This window comes from Vanessa tameamea, chromosome 18 (assembly GCF_037043105.1).
Source record: "Vanessa tameamea isolate UH-Manoa-2023 chromosome 18, ilVanTame1 primary haplotype, whole genome shotgun sequence".
NCBI lineage: Eukaryota > Metazoa > Arthropoda > Insecta > Lepidoptera > Nymphalidae > Vanessa > Vanessa tameamea.
The window spans coordinates 3,569,354-3,593,961 of record NC_087326.1 but is presented as its reverse complement, the minus strand read 5'-3'; the positions used below and the strand labels follow the sequence as shown (position 1 = coordinate 3,593,961).

The 24,608-nt window shown below is 31.2% G+C and overlaps 1 protein-coding gene across 4 annotated transcripts in view; it reads left to right on the top strand.

The window, feature by feature from the left end:
- Nacp60e (Na channel protein 60E) overlaps window positions 1-23,297 on the top strand; it is a 189,912-nt gene extending 166,615 nt beyond the window's left edge. The window contains exons 9-30 of one of the 4 annotated variants that reach the window (XM_026639676.2): window positions 11,332-11,447; window positions 12,153-12,346; window positions 12,540-12,687; window positions 13,850-13,984; window positions 14,525-14,739; window positions 14,815-14,985; window positions 15,133-15,326; window positions 15,505-15,736; window positions 15,832-16,103; window positions 16,177-16,421; window positions 16,493-16,787; window positions 16,871-17,186; window positions 17,268-17,543; window positions 17,631-17,927; window positions 17,999-18,287; window positions 18,453-18,646; window positions 19,052-19,254; window positions 19,394-19,666; window positions 19,772-20,131; window positions 20,526-20,748; window positions 21,522-21,630; window positions 22,529-23,297. In XM_026639676.2, coding sequence (XP_026495461.2) covers window positions 11,332-11,447; window positions 12,153-12,346; window positions 12,540-12,687; window positions 13,850-13,984; window positions 14,525-14,739; window positions 14,815-14,985; window positions 15,133-15,326; window positions 15,505-15,736; window positions 15,832-16,103; window positions 16,177-16,421; window positions 16,493-16,787; window positions 16,871-17,186; window positions 17,268-17,543; window positions 17,631-17,927; window positions 17,999-18,287; window positions 18,453-18,646; window positions 19,052-19,254; window positions 19,394-19,666; window positions 19,772-20,131; window positions 20,526-20,748; window positions 21,522-21,630; window positions 22,529-22,731 — 4,960 coding nt within the window. In that variant the 3' untranslated portion in view covers window positions 22,732-23,297. Of the gene's footprint in view, window positions 1-11,331; window positions 11,448-12,152; window positions 12,347-12,539; window positions 12,688-13,849; window positions 13,985-14,524; window positions 14,740-14,814; window positions 14,986-15,132; window positions 15,327-15,504; window positions 15,737-15,831; window positions 16,104-16,176; window positions 16,422-16,492; window positions 16,788-16,870; window positions 17,187-17,267; window positions 17,544-17,630; window positions 17,928-17,998; window positions 18,288-18,452; window positions 18,647-19,051; window positions 19,255-19,393; window positions 19,667-19,771; window positions 20,132-20,525; window positions 20,749-21,521; window positions 21,639-22,528 lie in introns of all 4 variants that reach the window. The other 3 variants (XM_026639679.2, XM_026639678.2, XM_026639680.2) reach the window with 3 other exon arrangements.
- Window positions 23,298-24,608: the final 1,311 nt, after the last annotated feature.

Below are 24,608 nucleotides of genomic sequence, written 5' to 3'. Positions count from 1 at the left end.
CTTAATGAATTAATGTATATCTGTTTGAAAATAAAACATGTCGTATTGTTTACAATTCATTTTAATATCAACGGATCAACCATCGCCAGTAAAGTGTGCGTCCATACATATATTTTTTAATGTAGAGGGTAATCGTCGCTAACTCATCAACTTCAATACCGTTCAACCGATCGCCATGGCAATCAGTAATCACACATACATCAATGTCTCTCACGATTCGCTAGTAGATCATCATTCACAATCAAACCACATAACACGATTTCAAACTTTTAAATACGTCAAAACTGTATCAGACATTTCAATGTGTCTTTAAATTAATTAAGTAATCGCTTTAATAAACTAACTTATTTATAGTACTTTAATCATATTCTGTATGAAGAGTACATTATAGAAAAAAAGACTTGAAAATAATAAAACTCGTCAAGTGATCCAGTTTAATTAGTATTGTATTCCGATTGAAATAAATTTCGCTCTCAGTTCAAGTTGATAATAATCCAAGTTAAGCTACAAGCTTGTTAGTCGCTCCAGTTCTTGAGTTTATTTTTTCGTCAATTTTTTTTAACATTACAACAATATTTTTTTAATTTTATTTTTTACACGACGTACTAAAATTATGCACTAACTAACTAATGTAAAATATTTTTGATGGCAGAAAATATCTAACCTAATCCAATCATTATAAAATCTTAGAGCACAAAATCAAGTCTCTGTATAAAGTATATATTTGTAAATACGTACAGGTCTACGATAATGTGAACTCATCTCATCATCATCATCTCATACTCATCTAATTAATAGTGAATAAGTGTGCAGATCCGAATACGCTTATTATCCTATTGGGTTTTTCTGTCAAGAAATTCACAGTCTGTAATTAGTACGAAAGCGTTTGATCGGCATGCCGGCATGTCTCGGATAACACTTAACGCAATTGCTTCTGCGTTTGATTACTCTCCAGACGTGTCCTATTAATTATATTAGTCTCTGAATAGAGAATAAATTTTTCCTGTGTCTGCGAACACAGGCCCGCATTTAAGATTTCCTGCGCTGTTGGGTTATAAATTCGAGATCTTTGGCTCGAGGAGTTGTACATGATTGTTGAATTATAAAAAAAGTAAGAAATAAGTAAAATATTTCCTATATAGGAATGTATAATTTATAAATAATAATAAAAGCCCAGAATATATACTATTTTTTTCGGTTAAATCAACATTCTAAGCCGGTGATAGCTTCAAGTTTAAGTAACTTATAAAATGACTAAAGTGCTTGTAACAGCCTTCTTGAATAAAGTATATTTTCATTTCAATTTTATGATACGGTTAAAGTTTGCCGGAGTGCAAAGTCAGCGTTGGCGGGTAGAGTCGATATAAAACAGAGCCTCTGGATATATTCGTAGTTCGCAAATATAAATTATTATGAGACTCTGTCAGACGTATGATAGGTTACTATCTAACTTACTCAACTTTTAGTGAACGGTGTTTTTACGGTCGTGTATATATTTTCGTATTTTTGTCTACAGTTAGAACAACACAACAATAATACAAAACAAGAAAAAGAACGACTGACCCTGCAGACCATAATATCCCGCTATTTCTTAATTCAAAGTGCATTTTGAGTTTTTCAAGCTCGAAGCATAAATTCAATTAAAAGATTAATTGAAGTTTTTCTCCATTTTTATTATTCTATTATATTCGGGACAGCTCGATCTCGGCCTCGCAAATCTAATCAAATCTAAGTCTCGATGAACTCTACCGAATCGCTAGAATCATTCTTGAGATAACATAACGCAAGAGCGCGCGCGCTCGGTTTACGTTACGAGATGTCAAAGTGTAAATAATTTGAATGGCTTCTGAAGACTCTATTTTCAAAAATCGAGGTGTAAAACAATTACTTCCCATTTTATTGGAAAGCCGGGTCAAAAATCAGGAAATTAAAAAGCATCGTTGGTTTTCATCATTTGATATTGTTGTGAATTTATCGGCCTACCTACTTCACAGTATCTACGAATCCGATTTTAAAATAAGGAGGATAAGGGAGGAGGAAAATAAGGAGATGGTTTGGAATTTATTCCTCCAGGCTACTCCAATGTGCGTTAGTGGAAACACATGTGGCAGAATTTCAATAAAATTAGATATATTATGCAAGTTTTCTCACGATGTTTTATAAACATAAATTGAGTCCATGAAAATTCATTTGAATTAGAAATTCTGCATTTGAACTCACAATCATAAAGTGTCATCTTGCCTGAAATTATCTATAAATTATAAATATTACACAATATAATACGTTATGAATAGTATTTTAAGTTACCGTTTTAACTGAATACACCTCCAGAAACCCATTTAAATAGATAAGTTATTATTAAATAAATGGAATAAACTTCACCCTTTAGTCGACTCCGACGTCAACTTTCGCAATTTAAAATCGACCACAGTTTATTGTTATAGAACAATGCGAAATGCAAACTAAACAAGTGAACGTTCTTAATGGACTGGAGCTCTACGAATTCGCTTAAACTGTGTCCGTCATAAATCACTAAGTTGGAATTTCCTTATCGTAATATAATAAAAGGTTTTAACTCGATTTAAAACTACACTGTTAGCGGAATTGGTATTATTTTTCTTTGCTAAATTTAATGTTACATTGAATAAATTTCTGTCCTTTATGAAACTCTATGTTTAGTATTACAAGGTTGTATTTAAGCTGCAATGCTTATTAGTTTTGTTCAAATCTTGCAAGCTGAGTTAGAACCAATTCCTCTTTCCCTATGAAGTTAGGAACTCCCTTGGTTGGTAGCGTATTGGCGGCGTAAGGAATGGTTAAAATTTCGTACAGCGACCACTTACCATCAGGTGGCCCACTTGCTCGTCCGCCAACCAATGAAAATTCCAAATTTCTATATGAAAAAAAGCAAAAAAAATATCGTCATGATAATACAATACAAATAGTCTACTAAATATTTGTATAAGAAAAAAACGCACTTTCATTCGACGACATACTTTCTTCATGTACGTTCTACGATGGTGGGAATCGGATTTACATAATATTTAATATATTAATCAATAATAATACAAAACCTAATCAAACCAAAACATTAGATATATTTTTTCTCTTTATTTGCTTCACTATTTAAATTTACATTTACATAATTTAATTACATTACAATTAAATATTACAAAAAAAGTTAAATTATAAAAAAAAACAGATTCTAAAATGTTAAGCTTACAGGTAACACAGCTTGCACGATTTTAATACTAAAAATAATTACATTAAAATTTCAATTTCTATTACAAAAAATAAATTATTATATGTTATATGCTTTATGCTTTATTTATATTAAATTTCAGCTTCTATTTTCAGGTTTCGGAAAGTGAGGATTGACTTGTCAAAAATATTCAAGCTATTAAAACAACTATAACTGTAGAAATCCATTTTCATATTATAAACATAAGACGTAACTCTGAGTTGAACTAAATGTACAAAGATAACATTGCTAATACGATGTCTTCCTTGACCGATTTTACGTTAAAGCTTAACTTGATATAAAATTGATAATTACAAAATAAGCATAACGCAAATTTATGAACAACAGAATTAAATTTTATGTAGACCCGTACTTTTTACGAAACTCTTAAGTGACCCTTAAATGTATACCAGAAATGTAAATATTTATGGATTCCGGTAACGACACCACATCAGGACCGCCATGTGCCGTAAACTGTTTTACCCTTGGAACATATCAATATTAAGACATGTATTATTTTTATTTAGCATACTTCTTTAAATCAAAAGTTACGGTAACAAATCTAATTATTGAAACACATTTTATTGGAAAGTTGGAAGTGGTTGACATCTCTTACATCGCCAATGTACCAACCTTGGCAACTAAGATGTTATTTCCTTTGTGTCTACACTAACACTAGCCTTTTCAACCGAAACACAACAACACTGAATATCGTTGTTTACGTAGAATATGTTATTGATGGCACCTACCCTAACGGGCTTGCAAAAAGCCCTACCAAGTACACTAGTATGACTTATTTTAATACATTAACCTTATGAACATAATTTATTCGTGTTTAAAAAAAAAACATTATAGTGTAATTAAATTTAAAATTTATATTTCTGGTTATTTTTTGTGTGGAAAAATATTTAAAATTATTAGTGTTGTACCTATATTTATACTCAATTTGATATTTACAAGTGATAATTTACTTTTGTTCCTAAACATCTAGAAGAATCCACAGTATATAAATAAAATAAGAAAACAAAAAGTCCTTTAATCTGGACGTTTTCTTGTAATTTGATAAAAGTACAAAAAACATTAGTTTCGCATCGAACTCCGACGGAAAGTGCAGTAAACTTTTTCAATTTTAACTCGATTGCAAGTACTTTTTTAATTTCAACTACGTAACTGAAGGATATAGAAAGCCACATATTTTTAAAAAGCATTCTTAAAAAAATATTTCATTGATACATATATATTTAAAAAAAAAAATCTAATTTAAATTAAATCTAGATCGTTAAAACTATTTCAAAAATGGAAGATATATATTTTTTTTTAATTTAGATATCACACACTTTCGCTTTATATTATTTGCAGAACTATTGTGATTAGTAATAACTTTGACCATAAAATGAAGCGCCTATGTTGTAATATGGCATACGATAAATTTATATAGTTATATCAATAAATAATTATTCCTTTCCTGGTCCCGTGTAACACAAATGATTTTTGCTTATTGTTTAACTATTGTGTCTATCTGTGAGAATTCGTTTAACTCTCTATGAATTTGTGTGTGTAAACTAAACTTTATTTTAGTAGATTTTCATGATACGAAGTGAAATGTCGATAAAATGTTCAGAGTGTCAACACACCCGAATGACCTAGATTCTTCTATATGCCATTAGTAGCCACTGACTTGAATAAAAGGTGTTAAGGTATCATGTCAAGCACTTTTTAAATATTGGTATTATTTATCAAAATAATTTAAACTTTATAATTAAAGTCGTAACTCTACAGTAGTCTCATCTAATGTCCAGTTTATAAGGCAGCATATCCTAATGTCTTCGGTTTATAATCCAAGTTGGCAAATTAAAAAAAAATGGGTTTATTTGTCGAGAAATCTCAGCAGCGGCCAGAAGTCTGAATGTGGTAGTGTCTCAGATAGTACGTAAAGACTTCGTAGCCTAAACTTATTCCAGTTGTGTCGAATTCGGATCTGAGACAGCAATCCCAGATTATAAGAGTAAGAGAAAGAGACAATACTTAAAATAACTTTAAATACATTTATCATTTACTAATTTCCCTTAAATGATTGAAAAGTTTGTACTCCGTTTTAATGAAATTTTCTTGTTTAAAGAGGGCACCAATATCTAGTAATAAATTTAGAAACTCCGCGATCCGAATTCAAAAAATGTATTCGATTGAGATAAAAACATCCGGAATCCCAGAGTAATAACCGGCTGACGTTTATTATCATTAGAAAATTGCTAACATATTATTCTACAGTGGATGTTTAAGAACTCACTTTATATATCACTCGTGAAATGTGAAAACTGAAACAAAGTGATACTCTATTTTAATATGTGTATCCGATATATTATTTATTATAAACTATGACGACAGTTTCTTACATTTCAGAATCGTTAAGTGATCAAAATTGAGTTCTTAAAAATTAGCTCTACTGTTTCAAGGATTGTATTGATTAAAGAAATTCAATACCTAATGTTTTACTACTGTTGCATTAAGTAATATTTGTTTATACATCTATTTATTTATACATGAGTAGTTGTCGCTCGCGGTTTCGCATGCGTTTTAGGGGTAGGTAGTCAGATGTTAAGCATTAAAAGGTAGCTCTCTATGTCCTTCCTTGGAGATCAAGCATACTTCATACCATTTTTTTACAAATTCAATTTAGTGCGATCGCCGTGGAAGATCAACAGACAGACAGATAGACAGACAGACAAAATTACTTTCGCAGTCATAATATAAGTATAGATTATTACATGTACATTAATGATAAAAAAAAGTAACTACTGAGATTCTTGTTGGTTTTCTGATCTGCATTCCGAACCGGTGGTTGTGATTCCATTTTCTTTGCTTTTAGTGCTAATAATTTCAAGTTTAATGGCATCGTAAAAGATCTTGTGCCTCTTCTGGACTTATACCGTATTTATATTGAATACGAGCTGATCCTCGGCTTTTCCCAGTGGAATTCAGTTTGTAATGAACATGCTTTAAGAACTTGTATTCCCAAAACAGTTTCAAACTTGCTTCATACCAATTTTTTATTATAATCAACTCATGATTTAACAGTGGTAGCGTAATAGATACACAAATAGAGTTACTTTCGCCTTTATAAAAATATTAGTACAGATAAAGGAATTTTACGGATGGAATTTTACAAAATATAAGTGATATTTACAGTGTTCTTGTTAAGTTGATTGATTTAACATTTAAATACATTACTAAATAGTCTTATAATAAGTCAGTATACTTATTAAAAAAACAAATTCAATGTTAATATTACTCAATCAATATCAAAATTTTCATTATTTTTCGTCTATAATGTTTAACACTTCACCTCTCCTAAATCGACAGTCAATCGATGAATTTTTCAACAAGTCCTTTGAATTCAGAATGCGACCCGTCTAATCAGAATTCTAAAGATTCGTGCTAACAGAAGGATCCTCCGATAATAACGATTGATCGGACCCAATTCGGACGGCGCGGATTATATTAAAATCGAATATCGCTTACAGGCGTTGGGCTAACTCGAACATGTGTTTGTGACATTTATTTGAAAGTCAATGACGATAAACGAATTTCAAACTACTTTCAGTCTTATGTAACATATTGGTTCACAGTTTCATGCTTTGGAAGTTAAAGTAATATTATCGAAAGCGCTTTGCCAAATAGTTTACGCATGTATTTCGCAATGTGACCATACATGGGACGTCTATAATGAACTCCAAGCACAATGGTACCTTTAGGGTTATGTTGGGGCTACCTAGATACATTTATAATAGTAATGCTTTTGCCATGATTGCGTTCACGCACGCAAAACGAGTCTCATCACTGTTATGCCAAATCATCATCAATCTTCTAGGCAGTAAGTGCCTTACTCCCTCCCTAGACACGTATCTTAAGATATTGTGTACTGAGTCTATCAAAGTCTGAATCAAACATATCGTTGCAACAATATTTGATAAAAACATTCGAGAAATAGCCTTAAAGGTCACGAATAGAATAGAATTACAAGAAACTGTTTATTGCTTCTATACATTAACATAAACGATTAAATACAGATCATATTATCACATCTTAATCGAATGGCCCACTGAGCTCACATGACAGTTATGAATTTCGATTAACTTCACCCAGCCTAATTATACAAGCTGGAGTCAACACTTGGGGAATTTGCATGATAATAGTGTTTACGAAGGCGACAATTTAGCATAGCAAGCGTTGGTCGTGTTTTGTATAACAAGTTTCGTGGTAATACAACCAATTTTCATATAAACTGGAAGAGAACAGTCTTAAGACAAAATAATAATTTTAAAATTACTGGAATACTTACTAAATTAATGTAACTAAAGTTAGAGGTAATGACCCACTGCTGGGCTAAGGATCCATTTGAGGAGGATCGGAGGAATTGATTCCACCACGCTGATATAATGCGGCTTAGTAGATACATAGGTGGCAGATTTTCATCCAACACGTGCAAGTTTCCTCACGAAGATTTTCTTCACCATCGAACACGAAATAAAAACTAAGTACACGAAAATTCAGTTGTCATCTAGGTTAAGCCCAGATGACAACAGAATTTTCGTCTAAGCCTAAAGTTCCTACCACTAAACCACCTCGGCTCAGTATACTTACTTATTTTAATCCTACATTAGTAAGTACTATAATAACTATTGTTTAATGTTTAATCAATGTGAAATTATTATAATTTTTGTTACTTACAAATATTAACAATCACAAGGTTGGTGGCCCATAGGTTATGTAAGGAATGATTAACTTAAGAGGACTACAAGAGCTAAGTGCCCTTGAGAATCGCACGCACACACTTACAAATTCGACAAAAACGGCAAGCCCGTGAACTAAGGGTTAAGCGAGGTAATGAGGTTACGCCCAAATATTCTAATAGATGGCGCCAAACCGAGCGAAGTAAGATCAATCATAAATCTCATAAAAAATAGATAGGACAACAGAATTGTTTTTATTTATTTCGATGTTAGTTAACGAATGATTATAAAAAAACTGATTCAATTAAACTTACAATATTTTTATTTATATTTTGTACACAATAAAATAGACAGTTAGTTTTAACCTTTTTTTCTTTTATTTATATTATTATACCTACCACAATTAGTTCTTATACTAAATATTAAAACATACCAATTTTTAATATTTTATAAAAGTTTGATAATCTATTTATATAATCAAATCGTAAGTGTTCGAAACCTGTAGTGTAGTAACCGTGGGGTAACATATAGCGTAGTGTTTGTTCGTTTTATTAATATCGGTTCACAAAGAAAAAAAAAAATTCAATTAAAACAAAAACATCTAAATATTTACAAGAAAAAAATGTCGTCAAGTCGATTTGGTTGAATCATTGGTTAACTAGGTTAATCATACTAGGTTTAATTATAAATCTCATAAAAATAGATAGGATATTAGAATTATTTGTATTGCTTTGGACTGTTATTCGAAAATGATTAAAAAATAAAACTGATTTAATTAAACTTAAAATATTTGGATTTGGTACTACAAAAAAAAAACATTTAGTGTTAATTTTTTTATTAAAATATTTTATTTTACTTCACTTGTATGTATGAATGTATGTACGTATGTCCTGAAATCTTGCAATCAATATTACACCTACTTCCATTGAAGCTATGGAGCTGAAAGTTGGCACACATATTTAGTCTCGATGACAATCCACGATTCATGAATTGCTTCCATTTTCAATCTAATATGGCGGACGTTACTAAAAATTACAATTTTTGAATTACGTACAAATGACACTTCTAAATATTCTAGTTCTCTGGTTCACAACAATTACATTATTTTTTTTATTATTAAAATTAGTTCATACATAACTTTAATTCCTATTATAAACAAAATCGATAAAATTAAACTCTTACGCAATATAAATAGCTTCCGTGTTATTGTTTTCGACTTTCTTTATTCTGTAAAAAATAAATATATGTTAGTAATTATATTTTTATTAATTATAAAATTATGTATTTAAAAAATATGTATCTAAATATGCCCCATAGTAATTTTAATGAAAAATATCAAATTGCTTCGAGATCATGGGGATCGAACGTAGTCACTCTCAATTGATTTTATCCTTACTTTCACCAAATACTCTATCATAATATTTGAAGAATAGTTCGAAAAATCTGATTCTATGCGAACTGATTGCACATTTTTTCTAATAGATGTTTTCAATATTCATAATTTATAAAAAAAAATATGTTTACTAAAAAAAATACTCTTACCTTTTAATATCGTTCATATGTATGCTCGGCGCTTAATTTATATAAACGTTTTTTAGTTTTCCTCACGCGTTTCACATCATTTCCCATATTTACACAATTAAAATTTATGACAAATAATATAATAAAAAACAAATGCCTAATTACTAGTACATTATTTTAACTTAATATATTTATCTACAAGAAAGAATAATATTTATTATAAGAAAACATGAAACAATGAATTTACAATTAAAATTACAAAAAAATATTTCGTAACGTAATGATGCTCGTAACGAAAAGATCGACACATCTGTATAGCATCAGGCCTCGGCCGGCAATGTCTGTACACGGCGTTTACGCACACATGGGTACGAATTTTGTTCGAAAATAAGAATATCTGATTTAAAAAAAATCTATTGAAGTTATTAAAAAAGTGACGCAGAGGTTAAGTAATATATTGCTTGTAGAATAATCTAACAAAAAACCAGAATTATTGAATGTATATAAGTATAGTTTTTATTTATTAAAAGATTTTTTTAGAGGTAACTTTGTGATTTTTTTCTATCGTACCAAATTAATTACATCATGTTTTCAAAATAGCAAATAACTAGCATGTATCCTGAAGATTATCATATATTTTTTTCATTTGGTTTACTGCATTGGATCATATACTTTTTTGCATTATAAAACTTGCATTTAGCTCATGTAGTCCCCTTAAAGCGCCTTTGTCTATGGGCGGTGGTGACCACTTACCATCAGGTGGCCCATATGCTCATCCGCCAACCAATGCTATAATGTTTTATAGCATTGGTTGGCGGAAAACACCTTAATTGTATTTTAAGCTGCTTCAAACAATCAATTAAGCTGATTTTGCACATATTTGGAACTACCAATACAATAAACAGTTGCACGGGTTTTTTCAATAACTTAAAATATGAAGATAAATACATTGTAACCTACGTAGATATAAATACTAAATTTAATTTGTTTATATAATTAAAGTGTAAGATATTTTTAATACAATTTTACTTACATCATAAATTATTGTAACAGTGCACAAGTTTCATTTAGTTTTTACGATTTCGGCTCAGGTTATGTTTATCACAACTATGTAAATTATTTATTTCAAACTTCTCACTTAACAGTTTCTACTCAAATTCTATTATTATATTGCCCAAATAAATAATCCGAACACGAGAATGAAAATCAGAAATTACATTCGCAATCTCTAATAAGCCGTAAAAATATTTCTATCGACCAGATTTAATTCTCTACAGTAATTTTATCAACGTTAAATTATAAGGGTATTTTATAAATTAGATAAACTATAAAATACTTAGCTCGAGTCTTACAAACTTTGACTGTATAAAACCAACTTGGTAACTCTTAAATTTGTTTAAAATACAACGCGTTTTTGTAAACACATGTTTATGAACGTTGTGAAGATTACGTTAAATGTTCCCCAGTTTGTGTGAAAGTGCTTTGTGTCGTAAAGTGCTTGTAAAATTAATGTAAGGCGTTAGAAGCAACAAAGTTTGATGAAACAATAATATTTAGCTTCTTGTCGAAACTTATATACCTTAAGGCTCTTAGTTTCTAAAGTTATTAAGATCTTACAAAAAGGCTAAATATTAGGACTTCAATCTTAATAAAAATGTATTTTTATTTATTACGATAAATATCTATTATATTTGAAAATAAATTAGTTAACTACATACATTTCATTAAAAAGCATTATTGTTCTCCTTTTAATTGCAATTAATGAATTCAACGATTGGAACACATACGGAAAAATAATATTGGAATGGAAATCATAGAAAAAAATTAAATATTTTTCAGATCACGATCGCGGTCGAGGTCACGGTCAGTGACACCGAGTGGATCGCCACCCCCTCTACCTGCGCCTGCGCCCGCTCCCCCGCCTTCACATACGCTACACCCCGATAATGCTTTGGGTAAGTCAAGTGCTATTGCTATATCAGCCTCAAACCTCTTATGTTAATTTTCAGAGAGATTGGAATATATTCAAATGTAATTCTATCAAATTAATTCGTACATAAATCAATATTTTCCGAGATAAAAATTCCGAAAAACTTAAATAAATATTACCTTTAGAACTCCCCATTTGAGCTTATTACACGATTGGCCAAAACGTTATCAGGACTCATCTACGTATATGAGTTTCTTTATTCCACCGTTTTCCAATATCAATTTCAAATTTTAAATTCCTGAACAGATTTGTACGTATGGGCGTCATCCCTAATTACAAAGTTTGTAATATTCCTTTTTTAAAATCCAAATGGTGTATTGTTTGAATTGTCGTGTATTTTATTTTTTAAATTCTAATCTTCCAGCATTAACAAACTTTGAAAACTTAAAGATAATCGTTGAGTCTAAGATGAATTGCTGCCCAAATAAATGTTATCAACTTATATGGGTTTACTAATATCTGGTTTAAGAAATGAATTATAAATATTTTTTTATTAAAATCAAAAGCGATATAATACTAACAATGCTGAAGTCGATACCTGTATAATTGATTATTTAAACATTTATATTTTTTTGTTATTTAATATGCAATATTAAATATTAATTAATAATATTTAATAAAGCAAAGTGTTTAATATATATAATATACGCTTAAAATAAATTTTCTCAAGGTCGAGGCGCTCTCAGTGTCGCCGGTCGACAGCTTAGTGATCACAGCAACAACCGAGAATCTTCCTTAGATGACTCCGGTGTTGTTGACGACCACGATGATGGTGAACACACGTCAGACGACCAGGCACCACACCCGCATCGAAGGCACCTCTTGCCACCACCGCATCCGCCTACTACCTTAACACTTAAACAAGTAAATTTCAACATTGAAACAAGTATATATTACATATAAAAAACAGCATTAATTTGTCTATGTCAAAAGCCTTATAAAGTTATCGCTAAGTCTATCTTCATCAATTATCACGATACTGTAAGCGCGTGATATTGAACTGCTTGATATTGTGTTATTATTATTTTTTGACAATTTATTTGACGCTACGTTACAGGAGAATAAAAAACAGGAGAATGGTTCGAAACCGAAGAATGGTTCTAAGACGGAAATACAAGTGGAACAAACGAAAAAGTGCGAAAAGGGAAGCATTCAAGAAAGATATCCATTAAATCCAGATTACCTAAATCAAATTGTAGTTCTAGGTAAAATTTAAATATTTTTTATTCGCACAGCTTAAAACTATCTGATATAATGCTATCAAAAATAAAGTAAAAAATAATCCATATCTATTATATAATTCATTGTATTATTTAATTTGGTAGCATTATAATACTCTGATTGGCACGGCTTCAACACTGGAAAGCACAAGACCAATAACACTGAGATGCAACCAATATATCAGACCTTCTGCTTTGGATATTATATTTGAAGAAATTTAATATATCGTATTATATTTTTTATGTAGTATAGAATTTTAATTGATCGTCCAATACAATGATATTTGCTAATCGATTGCATGTTACTGAGATCATTTTCTACTCTTACAATCTACACATGATTAAATCTAAAATTCTTCTTACGACTGAACGCTTGCATATTTTGCAAAGTAACTTCTCTTACCTCTTCCTCTATTATATATTTTTAACTTTAAAAAATAATGTAACGTAGTGTGTTACTTATATTTTCATTTAGTATTTATCTGATCAAAGTCTAACTAGTCACTCTATTTCAATTTGCATTTACAGTCAGATGATAGTTTCTTTGGATATCAGAAGCACCGTGTAAGATTTTTAGTCTTCTTGTTTTTATTAACAAAATATACTTAAGCCATTTGAATTTGGATGATTTGTATATTGCACCAATTAAAATCCAAACTCAAAAGGCAAACTTAGTAGCTTCGCTATTTATAAGATGATACAAATTCCAAACGTAAATAATAAACTTATGCGAAGCTATTAATCCAGTAGAATTTATTTGCTAATAAAATATTTACGCTAGATAATATATAAAAAAAACTCATAGTGATTTAAATTAAACAAAATAGACGAAATTTACGAACATTTCATAATATTTTTAATAATTAAACATAGTTTTTCAATACATGAATATGTTATGAAATGTTCGTAAACTGTAATAATAATTCCTGTTTTTTGTAATTTTTGGACTTCTTTAATAACTTCGAAAGGACAAAACAGTACCTACAGGATATCTAGTTAGATTTATAAACGCTATAGAAACGATCAATGGTTGCCTAGTGGCTGGTACTATTCACAATTAGCTTCACGTTTCGATGGGCTAGACCCCATTGGACACTTTTATACGACACTGTTGCAATTTCGCTTCTACCCTCATTAATATCGTCAGGGGCGGACTGGCCATACAAGCGCGCGCCCGACCTCCCCCAAGCGGAGACGACGAAAATTAATGAGCTCAGTTTATTGGCAGCCACGCACAAATCTCATATGGGCAATTACGAGCAAAATTGCACTTACTTCACAGGTTAGTAAAACACAGACGCCAACGCTTCTGCCCCCCAGTCCACCCCTGTTCCTTTTGGGAAGACTGCAGGGTGATTCGATGCGATTGGTTGATTTTATGTCGACTGCGTCTTTAGAATCGCATTGAAGTCCGTTTCAGGATCATCATTTGTATGCTCTGAAACTATATTTAAATAAAAACATTTTATTATTAAACTTTTATGCGATTCGAATGGGATCTTAATCAATGTTAAAACGACGTTAGTTATTCAAAATTTAGTATCGTAAATTTCCTGCGATTTTCTCTTCAGCCCCGATATCCGCTTACAGTGCATGACTTTTTTTCAACAATTATAATCTACACTTAAATATTTTGCAAACGAAAGCTTCGCATCGATATTGATAATCCTAATATAAGCTTCTTTGTGCTTTTGCTCTTCCGCTACTATTGTTCTGTTCATCTTTTCTGATTTGGTTACAAAGTGTGTGTGTATGCGTGTGTGTGTTTGCTTATATGATTTAAGTGTCGTTAACTTTATTAACTCCTTTAATTTGATCACAGATGAACTTGTGGACAGAAATTGCGAATGCTGCGTTACTTGTTGTATAGACTACGAAGGTTGGCTACAATTTCAGAATTGTCTATATGGTATCGTGAAAGATCCCTTGTTTGAACTGTTCATAACGACTTGTATAGTTCTAAATACGCTTTTTCTGGCTTTGGAACATCATGGTATGAGTGAAAATGTCCGGCAGGCTTTAGATATAGGAAACAAGGTATTCAATTTTCATTTGTAACGCTGCTTTATTATTCCTATGACAATAATATTCATTACTGTTTTTGATTTTCAGGTTTTCACGTCTATTTTCACGTTAGAATGTATCATGAAAGTGATGGCGATGAGCAAAGACTACTTCGCTTGCGGATGGAATATATTTGACTTAATCATCGTATCCGCTAGCCTTTTGGACCTAATATTTGAGCTAGTAGATGGCCTATCTGTGTTAAGAGGTCTGCGATTGGTAAGTTCTTATTCCAATATCGAATATTCTTGCTAAGTAATTTGTATGTACTAAAATAATGTAAAATTCTTAGTTTTTAAACTGCGTTCTTATTTAGCTTTGTTGGTATTTTATAACAATTTAATAATTATTACTATTTATTTACAGTTGCGAGTGTTAAAGTTAGCTCAGTCATGGACTACAATGAAAGTTTTGTTGAGTATTATAATATCGACAATAGGTGCTCTCGGTAACTTGACGTTCGTGTTAGTTATAGTTATTTACATATTTGCCGTTATCGGAATGCAATTGTTCTCTAAATCTTACACGCCAGAAAAGTTCGATCCGGATCCTGTACCCAGGTAATGTAATTTTGTTGATATATTTTTAAGTAATTCGACTTCTGAATTTTTTCATAGGTCATACTAATAGTATTGATTTGATCTAACAAATATATTTTACTGTAAATAATATAAAAAATAGTCAACATTTAAAACAATTTAACCAAAACTTTTTTGACGACTATTGTTGTTTAATTAGATGGAACTTCAACGACTTCTTTCATTCGTTCATGATGATCTTTCGCATATTATGCGGGGAGTGGATCGAACCACTATGGGATTGCATGCGCGCGGAACAGGCGAGTGGAGCGGAGAGTTGCTTCTTCATATTTCTACCTGCTCTCGTTATGGGCAATTTTATGGTGCTCAATCTCTTTCTTGCCTTGTTGCTTAATAGCTTTAACAGTGAAGAACTTAAAAATAAAAAAGAGGTATGTGTAGAATTTCCCATTCTTAATGTTTGTGATACTTCAACAACGAATATGTTATAATTTACATAAAATGTAAAAACAATTGTATATTTCAGGAAGTGGGAGAGGATTCAAAATTAGCTAAGAGTTTTGATAGAATACGTTCAATAGTAAGAAAAAAGGGTTTCCTTATATCTAGAAGTAAAGAGACTGAAAAAAAATCTAAATTAGAAGAGCTAGTTAACGAATTTATGTTACAACATCGTACGATGAAAGATAAAAATACGTCAATTCCTAGCGAACACAGGTTCTCAGCTTCTGTACAGGAAACTATATTATTTCCCCATGACAATATTTATAGTCACAGTTATCAAGAAGCTTTAAATAGGTAAATAATAATAACCATTAAATCTATTGTACTTATGATTTTATTTAAAGTCAATAATTTAAACACATTTTAGGCCCATATCTGTAGGTTCCGATTTTGCATATCCACCAATATATCAAGCAGGAAATAATTTCAACCACGGCAGTCAAGAAACTCTGAAAGACGTACGAGATTTGGCAGCTGAACATAAAATAACTAGCATAAGAGAAGATTCGAAAGAAAATCTTGATGAAACTATAAGTACAGATCAGATTGCTGCTCAGAAATTACTTAATCAGATGTCTTCGGGATACCACACACAACCATCAGATTCAAGAGGTAAGCCATATTACAATACTAAGAAATTACATTATTTTAATTGAACTCACCATTTTGCATTGAAATTTTAGACGAAAATGAACATTACGAAATGGCTCAAATCTCCAGTAAAACTACACCAGAAAAATATAGGCGACAGGAAATAGACGAACTAAGACATCTGAAAGATTCAATTACTAGACCTGGTGAAGATGACATGAAACATCCTTGGCAAACATTAGTTTCTTACGTGGATGAATTAACTGTTGGTGGCAGGAAAAATTCTAAAGGACAATATATGGATCCTATGGGAAAATTTCCTGGATTCGGTAAAAGAAAAGAGCCAAAATTACCACAAGATTGTTTTCCTCGACAATGTTACAAACAGTATGTATATTTTTTGTCGTTTGTCGATTTATTTGGTGTCTATTGAATTGTGAAAAATATACCTAATATTTAAAAATTTTTAGATGTTCTTGCTGGGATGCGTGTATTCGGACTAAGTTAGGTCAAAGATGGATGTTCATACGCACTTATGTTATGCGCTATGTTGACACCCCAGCTTTCGAGTGGTTCGTTTTAGTTCTCATTTTTGCCTCTAGCATCACTCTATGCTTTGAGGACATACACCTTGAAAAAAATAAACCTCTCAAGAAAATACTTTACTGGACCAATCTCAGCTTCTGCATGATCTTTGTCATAGAAATGTTTTTTAAATGGATAGCATTGGGATTCTACAGATACTTTACTAGTTTTTGGACGTTATTGGATTTTACAATAGTTTTTGTAAGTATCTAAATAAAGTTATACTCAAGTATCAATTTGTAAGTTATATTGTATTTTCTAAGAAATTTACTTACTTTTTAGGTGTCAGTGTTTAGTTTATTAATAGAAGAAAATGAAAATTTGAAGGTCTTGAGGTCTCTAAGGACGTTAAGGGCACTGAGACCCCTGAGAGCGATATCGCGATGGCAAGGAATGCGGATTGTAGTGAACGCTCTCATGTATGCAATACCTAGTATATTCAATGTGTTACTTGTATGTTTAGTGTTTTGGTTGATATTTTCTATTATGGGCGTACAATTTTTCGGAGGAAAATTTTTCAAGTGTGTGGATGATGAGGGTGAATTATTACCATTAGAGGTAAATTTTATTTTAACTGTACCTAATATATGTATATAACATAAAGTACGTACATACGTACGTGTAATACTTTATTATTGCTTTTAGATAATTAATGATAAATGGGAGTGCTACTATAATAACTTTTCTTGGATAAATTCGAAAATATCTTTCGATCATGTTGGAATAGCATACTTAGCTTTATTTCAAGTAGCGACATTTGAAGGCTGGATGGAAGTAATGGCTGATGCTGTAGATGCGAGAGGAGTAGATTTACAGCCGTCGAGAGAAGCTAATCTTTACGCATACATATACTTTGTTATCTTTATCGTATGCGGATCGTTCTTCACTTTAAATCTATTTATAGGAGTTATCATAGATAATTTTAATATGCTCAAGAAAAAGGTAAGAAGGTATCTATAAAGTTCAACTTTAATTCCATTCACTTTACTTGATATATTATTTTTTATTTTCAGTATGAAGGTGGTGTATTAGAAATGTTTCTGACGGAAAGCCAAAAACATTATTATACAGCAATGAAAAAACTAGGTAGAAAAAAGCCCCAGAAAGTAATTAAAAGGCCAAGAAATCAATTTCTAGCAATGTTTTACGATTTATCTAATTCAAGAAGATTTGAAATAGCGATTTTCGTTCTTATATTCCTAAACATGCTCACGATGGGCATAGAACATTACGACCAACCACATTCTGTTTTCTTTGTATTAGAAGTCAGCAACGCGTTTTTTACAACAGTCTTTGGATTGGGTAAGTCTTAACTTGACATGAACTTGTAATTAACTTAAACAATTCCTGTTAAATTTATTGAAATCGAAAGGAATTTGTGAGGTTTTTTAATTAATACTTTAGGAATAATCTAATTAATGCTATACAAAGTCATATTAGAATTAAACAATAATATTTTATTTTCAGAGGCAATAGTAAAAATTATCGGTCTGCGTTACCATTATTTCACAGTACCATGGAACGTATTCGACTTCCTGCTTGTTTTAGCATCAATCTTAGGTATTGTTATGGAGGACATAATGATAGATTTACCAATATCCCCAACTCTACTTCGCGTAGTTCGAGTATTTCGCATAGGAAGAATTTTAAGACTGATTAAAGTAAGTAATTTTTTCATAGACTTGATTTTAACACATATTTTAATAGAAGGTGGCGCAAAATGATTGAGTGGTTAAAACGCGTGAATATTAACTGTAAATGGTTACTAGACTGTGTCACATTTGTTTCTACACTGTACTGTACACTTAAATTGTAATAACATTTTATTCGTGCTCGGTTGAGAAGGAAAACGTCGAGAGCATGCATGCATATGAGGGTTTAAAAATTATACCAATGTGCATTGGTGAAGATTAGTAAAATATGATACAAGCTTAAGTCTGGTGAGACATTTACAAGCTGATACTTACATATTCTTTTGATTAATTATATACTATCGATGAAATATATGGGGTAAATCCAAATAGTATAATATGGTAATGGTATAGTATCTTATCTTATAATTCCAGGCCGCTAAAGGCATAAGGAAGCTCTTGTTCGCGTTGGTGGTGTCTCTACCCGCATTGTTCAACATCGGTGCCTTGCTGGCGTTGATCACTTTCATCTATGCCATCATCGGAATGTCCGTGTTCGGACATGTCAAAGAGCAGGGCGCCCTCGATGATATTGTCAATTTTCAAACATTTGGTAGAAGTATGCAATTACTTTTTCGGTAAGTTTCGTTAATCTTTATTAGTATTTCTATTAATTAATATTAATAAAATGATTAATGCCTAAATATTATGTGATATCTATTTAGATTAAACTTGGTTTTTGTTCTTTAAATAATATTCAAATTCATATATTTCCAGCCTTATGACATCAGCTGGCTGGAATGATGTTTTAGAATCCCTAATGATTCAGCCTCCTGATTGCGAGTTGGGTGACCACGGTCATTCAAACGGAAACTGTGGCAGTCCTTTACTAGCCATTACATATTTTACTTCTTTTATCATAATCAGTTACATGATTGTCATAAACATGTACATTGCTATCATTCTTGAGAATTTCAACCAAGCCCATCAAGAAGAGGAGATTGGTATCGTTGAAGATGATCTCGAAATGTTCTACATAAGATGGTCTAAGTAAGCCAAGTCCTTTGTTACTTAAATTTACTAAGATTTTTTTTGTGTTTTCAATTGAATATATTTTTAAATCTGTGAATTATTAAAATTATATTTCGATTTCAGGTACGACCCTCATGCTACTCAATTTATAAGTTTTGCTCAACTATCTGATTTCATAGCTTCGTTAGATCCTCCTCTAGGTATATCTAAGCCAAACACAGTGGCACTCGTCAGTTTCAACTTACCTATAGCTAAAGGCAATAAAATTCACTGCCTAGATATACTTCATGCACTAGTAAAGCATGTATTAGGTCATGTGGAGGAAACGGATACATTTAGGCAATTGCAAGAGCAAATGGACATTAAGTTTAAAAAACAATTCCCAACAAGGAAAGAATTAGAAATAGTATCTTCGACTAGAATATGGAAGAGGGAAGACAAAGCTGCTCGAACGATACAAAGGCTATGGAGAGAATATATCAAGTAATCAATTCTTATTATTTATTTATACCATTATCATATATTTCACTTAGGTATAAGAGAGCCGAGATGGTCAACTAAAAAAAACAAATGAATCTGTAATTGTAATTATCCATTTCATACTTGGCATCGTTGAAGAAGAACATCGTGAGGAAATATACATGAGTCGGGTAAAATTTCATTTCATGTAAGTAAATATCATTTCTTTCACAGGACAGGAGGCTTTCGCCAACAGTGATGTTTTATTTTATATTTATCTTATATTACTATTTAATTGTACCAGGATCATAACCCTGTCTACCTTAGAATCTATTTGTTTGCATACAAATAATTATAGGTCTACTATGTACATATTCATAATTGTATTAAATTAGTCAATTTACGTTTTTTTTTTCAGGAGGAAAAATCGTAGTCCATCACAAGAAGAAGAGAGCACAAAATGGTCACCGGGACATGGTTGGGGTGGTCGTCTCAGTGCGTTATTACATGTACGGAGAGGATCTCACGCTTCGAGCCGCAAATCTTCGAGAGCTTCTGATGCTTCTGACTTAAGCGACATAGGAGGAGCTTGGTTGAACTTGCCGCTTCTGCTATTACCGGGTGCACAACCAAATGAACAGGTACAATATATTATTGCGTTAAAGTATTTAGACAAAAGTCTTACAATTACGCTGAAAATTGATGATTTTGATAGCTTTACGAATGCGTCGCGTTGCCAATACTTATAGGCATATGTTTCAGCTGCATCGTTAGGTAGTTTTAGTACAGACCTCTTATATTTTATTGGTATTTAATGTAGATCATTGAACTTCTAATGCTAATTTTAAATATCTTAGTTAAAAAAGACGACGGATACTTTATATTGTTGTTAGCTAAAATAAGTTCTGCGTCGCTTGATTCTCGCTCGTATACATTGGCCGTCCACACACACATACATTAGTCTACATATTTGTCATTAAATCTTAAGCCGTTGCTCCCTGATATTACCTTGAATATTTTAGTATTTGTTATATTAATATTCACCTGATAAATTATAACATGTACGAGAACGTCAAGCATCAAGCGGCTTATACAATCTAATTTGGATTTTAATAATGAATCTTTTGTTGGTAGTAATTCTAAATACATACGATGAAATACAAAATATTTTATTCGGTGTTGCTGTCTGCGAACATACTCTGTTTATAACTTTACAATTTACAAAATTAACTCTTCTGACGAGAAGTAATTGTAATCTTACTTTCTAAATTCTTCTGTCGAAGATACTATTCAGATGGTCGTAATATTTACTACACTTCAAGTTTTATTTATATCACATTGGTCTGACTTAAAAAACAATGCCACCAAATCTTAGAAGCGTATACATCAAAATATATTATATGGTTACTGCTAGGCTGGTGGTTCAGAGTCAGCACCAGCTAGGCGTAGATCAGCGTACGGGTTACCGCTGTTCCTTCGACATCAGGACGCAGTCGACATGGACACCGTCCCGAAACGAGCAGGTTCATATGTAATGTTTTGCTTTTTGTGTCTTTCCCTTTAGGTAGAATGGAGAGTGAAGGGCTTCGGGCTAAAATAATTTTGAAACCATCGGTTAACCTAAAAATTGTAATTATCTGCTTTATTACACTCCTTAGGGCAGAGCTCTTCAAAATCATAAAAACATATAAAATGTCCATAGCTTGTATCATTTAACATTTATAGTTATAATTGTTATCAGTACATAATTTAAAAAAAAAGTTACATTCAATTGCTATCACTTGAAATTAAAGAAATAAGCCTTCACGATCCAAAGAGAATTCTTCCCCTATCCTAAATGCTACTTAAATATTTCATAGACCTTCTATTAAAATTCGTTTTTATGTCAAAATATATGTTACAAAGCTTTTGCATGTTCGCTAATTTTTTCCTGATCCTGTTGCTGTAGGCTTCAGATTTATGATATTACGTAAAGAAATTATGTAATTGTTGAAAAATATGCATGGGTTATCCATACCAGTTGAAATAACATATTATGCATGGTGCCCTTGTGTCGTCCAACTTTTTTGTCACTCTACCCCTTGTACGTTATGGAGCTATCGCATTTATTATGGTTTTCCCCTTAACAATATGTATTGTATGTCTATTTTAATTGAAAACAATATTTAAATATATATTATTTTATGTGGAGATAAGTATAAAATGTGGGTTCTTGTATTTCTTGTGACTTTTTTTTACAGTGACAAACAAAACCTCTTATAACCTCTCTATATCCCTAGATTAAATTCTTAAATAGGTGACGTTTAATTCAACAACATTAACTTCGATTTAACAAAAATTTACATAATTGATCGTGAGTTACTGAACGGCAAATACTGTACAGACAATGTATTACTTAGTAGCAAGAAAATTACATTACAGGTTCACTTCGTCTAACTTCCCGACGTAGCTCGGCGCGTCGGGTTGAGCCCCCTGCGCGACCGAGCACCCCCTCCCCTCACGCTAGTAGCGCGGTCAGCATTCTCGTAACGGAAGCCTCACCGGATGCAGCGCCACCCCCCTCCGCCCCGCCTACCGTTGTCCGAGTACTCGTGCACAGGGAGAGCGACGAACAACCCAGCTGATCTACACCTGTAGAGCCGGAGGCTCCTCAAATTTAGCCGGTGATCGTCACTGACCGGCGATAAACACCAAGTGAGTGTCGAACTATCAAAAATCGAATATTGTGTTCAGGCTCGGGAAAACGGTGATATTACAACTGTTAGATTGTATTGTGATTTTAAATCGTAGATTAGTAGTAGGTATTGTTATTGATAACGAATCCCTCGATCATAACCGGAAACTTCCAAATGCAATAATGTTCGATAATTTAAATCGTATTCAATGAAATTTTAAACAAATTAATAACAGATTTTAGCTTTTGCGCTTGAAATTTCGATTCATTATTTAATTAGCTATTTTTTTTTATTATAGAAGTAACCTCAAGAGAATAGCGTTGGACTTTTGTATATTACTTTGTTATTGTAAATAGCGTTATAATATATACCTAAGCCACCGACTGAAACGACGTCGAAGAATGTTTAAAAATAAGTAAGGCACATTTTTACTTGCGAAATAACAAAACGAGACTACGAGAGAAATTATTAATCCGGTAAATTTACGTTTTAGGTAAAAATAAAATGTTTTTTAAACAAATAGTCATAATGTTTTATTCCAATTATAAATCATTGAATTATTATTTACACAACAGTTATGACAAATAAATAGTAAGTCAATTGGATTATAAAAAAACAAAATGTATTGTTTTGGTAACGCTTACAATATACTGTACTGTTTGCCACATCATACATATATTAGTAAGGCAACATTTTCTGCGCCAAATAGATACTCTGAAATATTACGAATGAATTTAACACCAAAAACACGTTGTTATAGTTAAACGAATAATTAAATAGTACCTAAATAAAAATTTTATCCAAATATCATGATTATTTAAAGTACGAATTAGTCAACTGATGTAAATATCCATTAATATCAGACAATATTTTGTTATAGGATAATTATAATCAAGCGCTTTTTAACGAAGTATTATTAAACATTTATATTAGTTTATATTGATACGAAGCTAAATTGGTACATTATCTGAATGAAAATATTTAAACGTATCAAAAGAAAAACCTGTCAAAATATAGCCCGACAACAAAAACAACTTTATTATTTATGACAATTTTATTAAAACGGATTTCATTATCCTTTGGCATTGTATACAACATGTTATAATTTAAAAATGTGGGTTATTCATATGCAATTATTATTATTTAATATAATTATGTAAAATGTATTAACAAATATTGTTTAATAAATCAACTATCATATTAATATATTATGGACGTATTATATTATTGTATAAGCTTTAATTAATTTAAAACTCGTATGGTGTATAATTTAGCATATTATACCCGTCCATTATTACTTCTGTTGAATTATTTCTTGTCACATCATCACATTAGCGGCTACGTTATCGAACAGTGTTACCAGAAGATTTTTTTAAAAAGATCATTAGTGTCGACTCTATAAATAGAATATAAAAATAATAAAATTTTGTATGTATTTTTATTATAAAACACATTTTAATCCAATTTAAATCAATTACTAACCACTCTAAAATCTAAAATCCCTCTAGGGGAAAATAGAATCCACTAGTTGTGGTAAATCCACTAAGTTGGTAACACTGTTAATGAATTTAATCACTCTGTATGCAATAGCTTGCATAATTATAGTTTTATATAGATTATAGCAATTGTTAAAGAAATTTATCTAAATGAAAAAAACTTAATATTCAAATTTTAATATAGCTAATTGTAACTATAATATTATAATATTTAATTTTCATAATACAAGCTTTAATTCTAAATGATTTTAATCGTAGCAAGGACCAAAACATCGTATTTCATTTTTAGAAAACAAACTTTACGTAAAATTAAAGTTTAATAGTGACCAA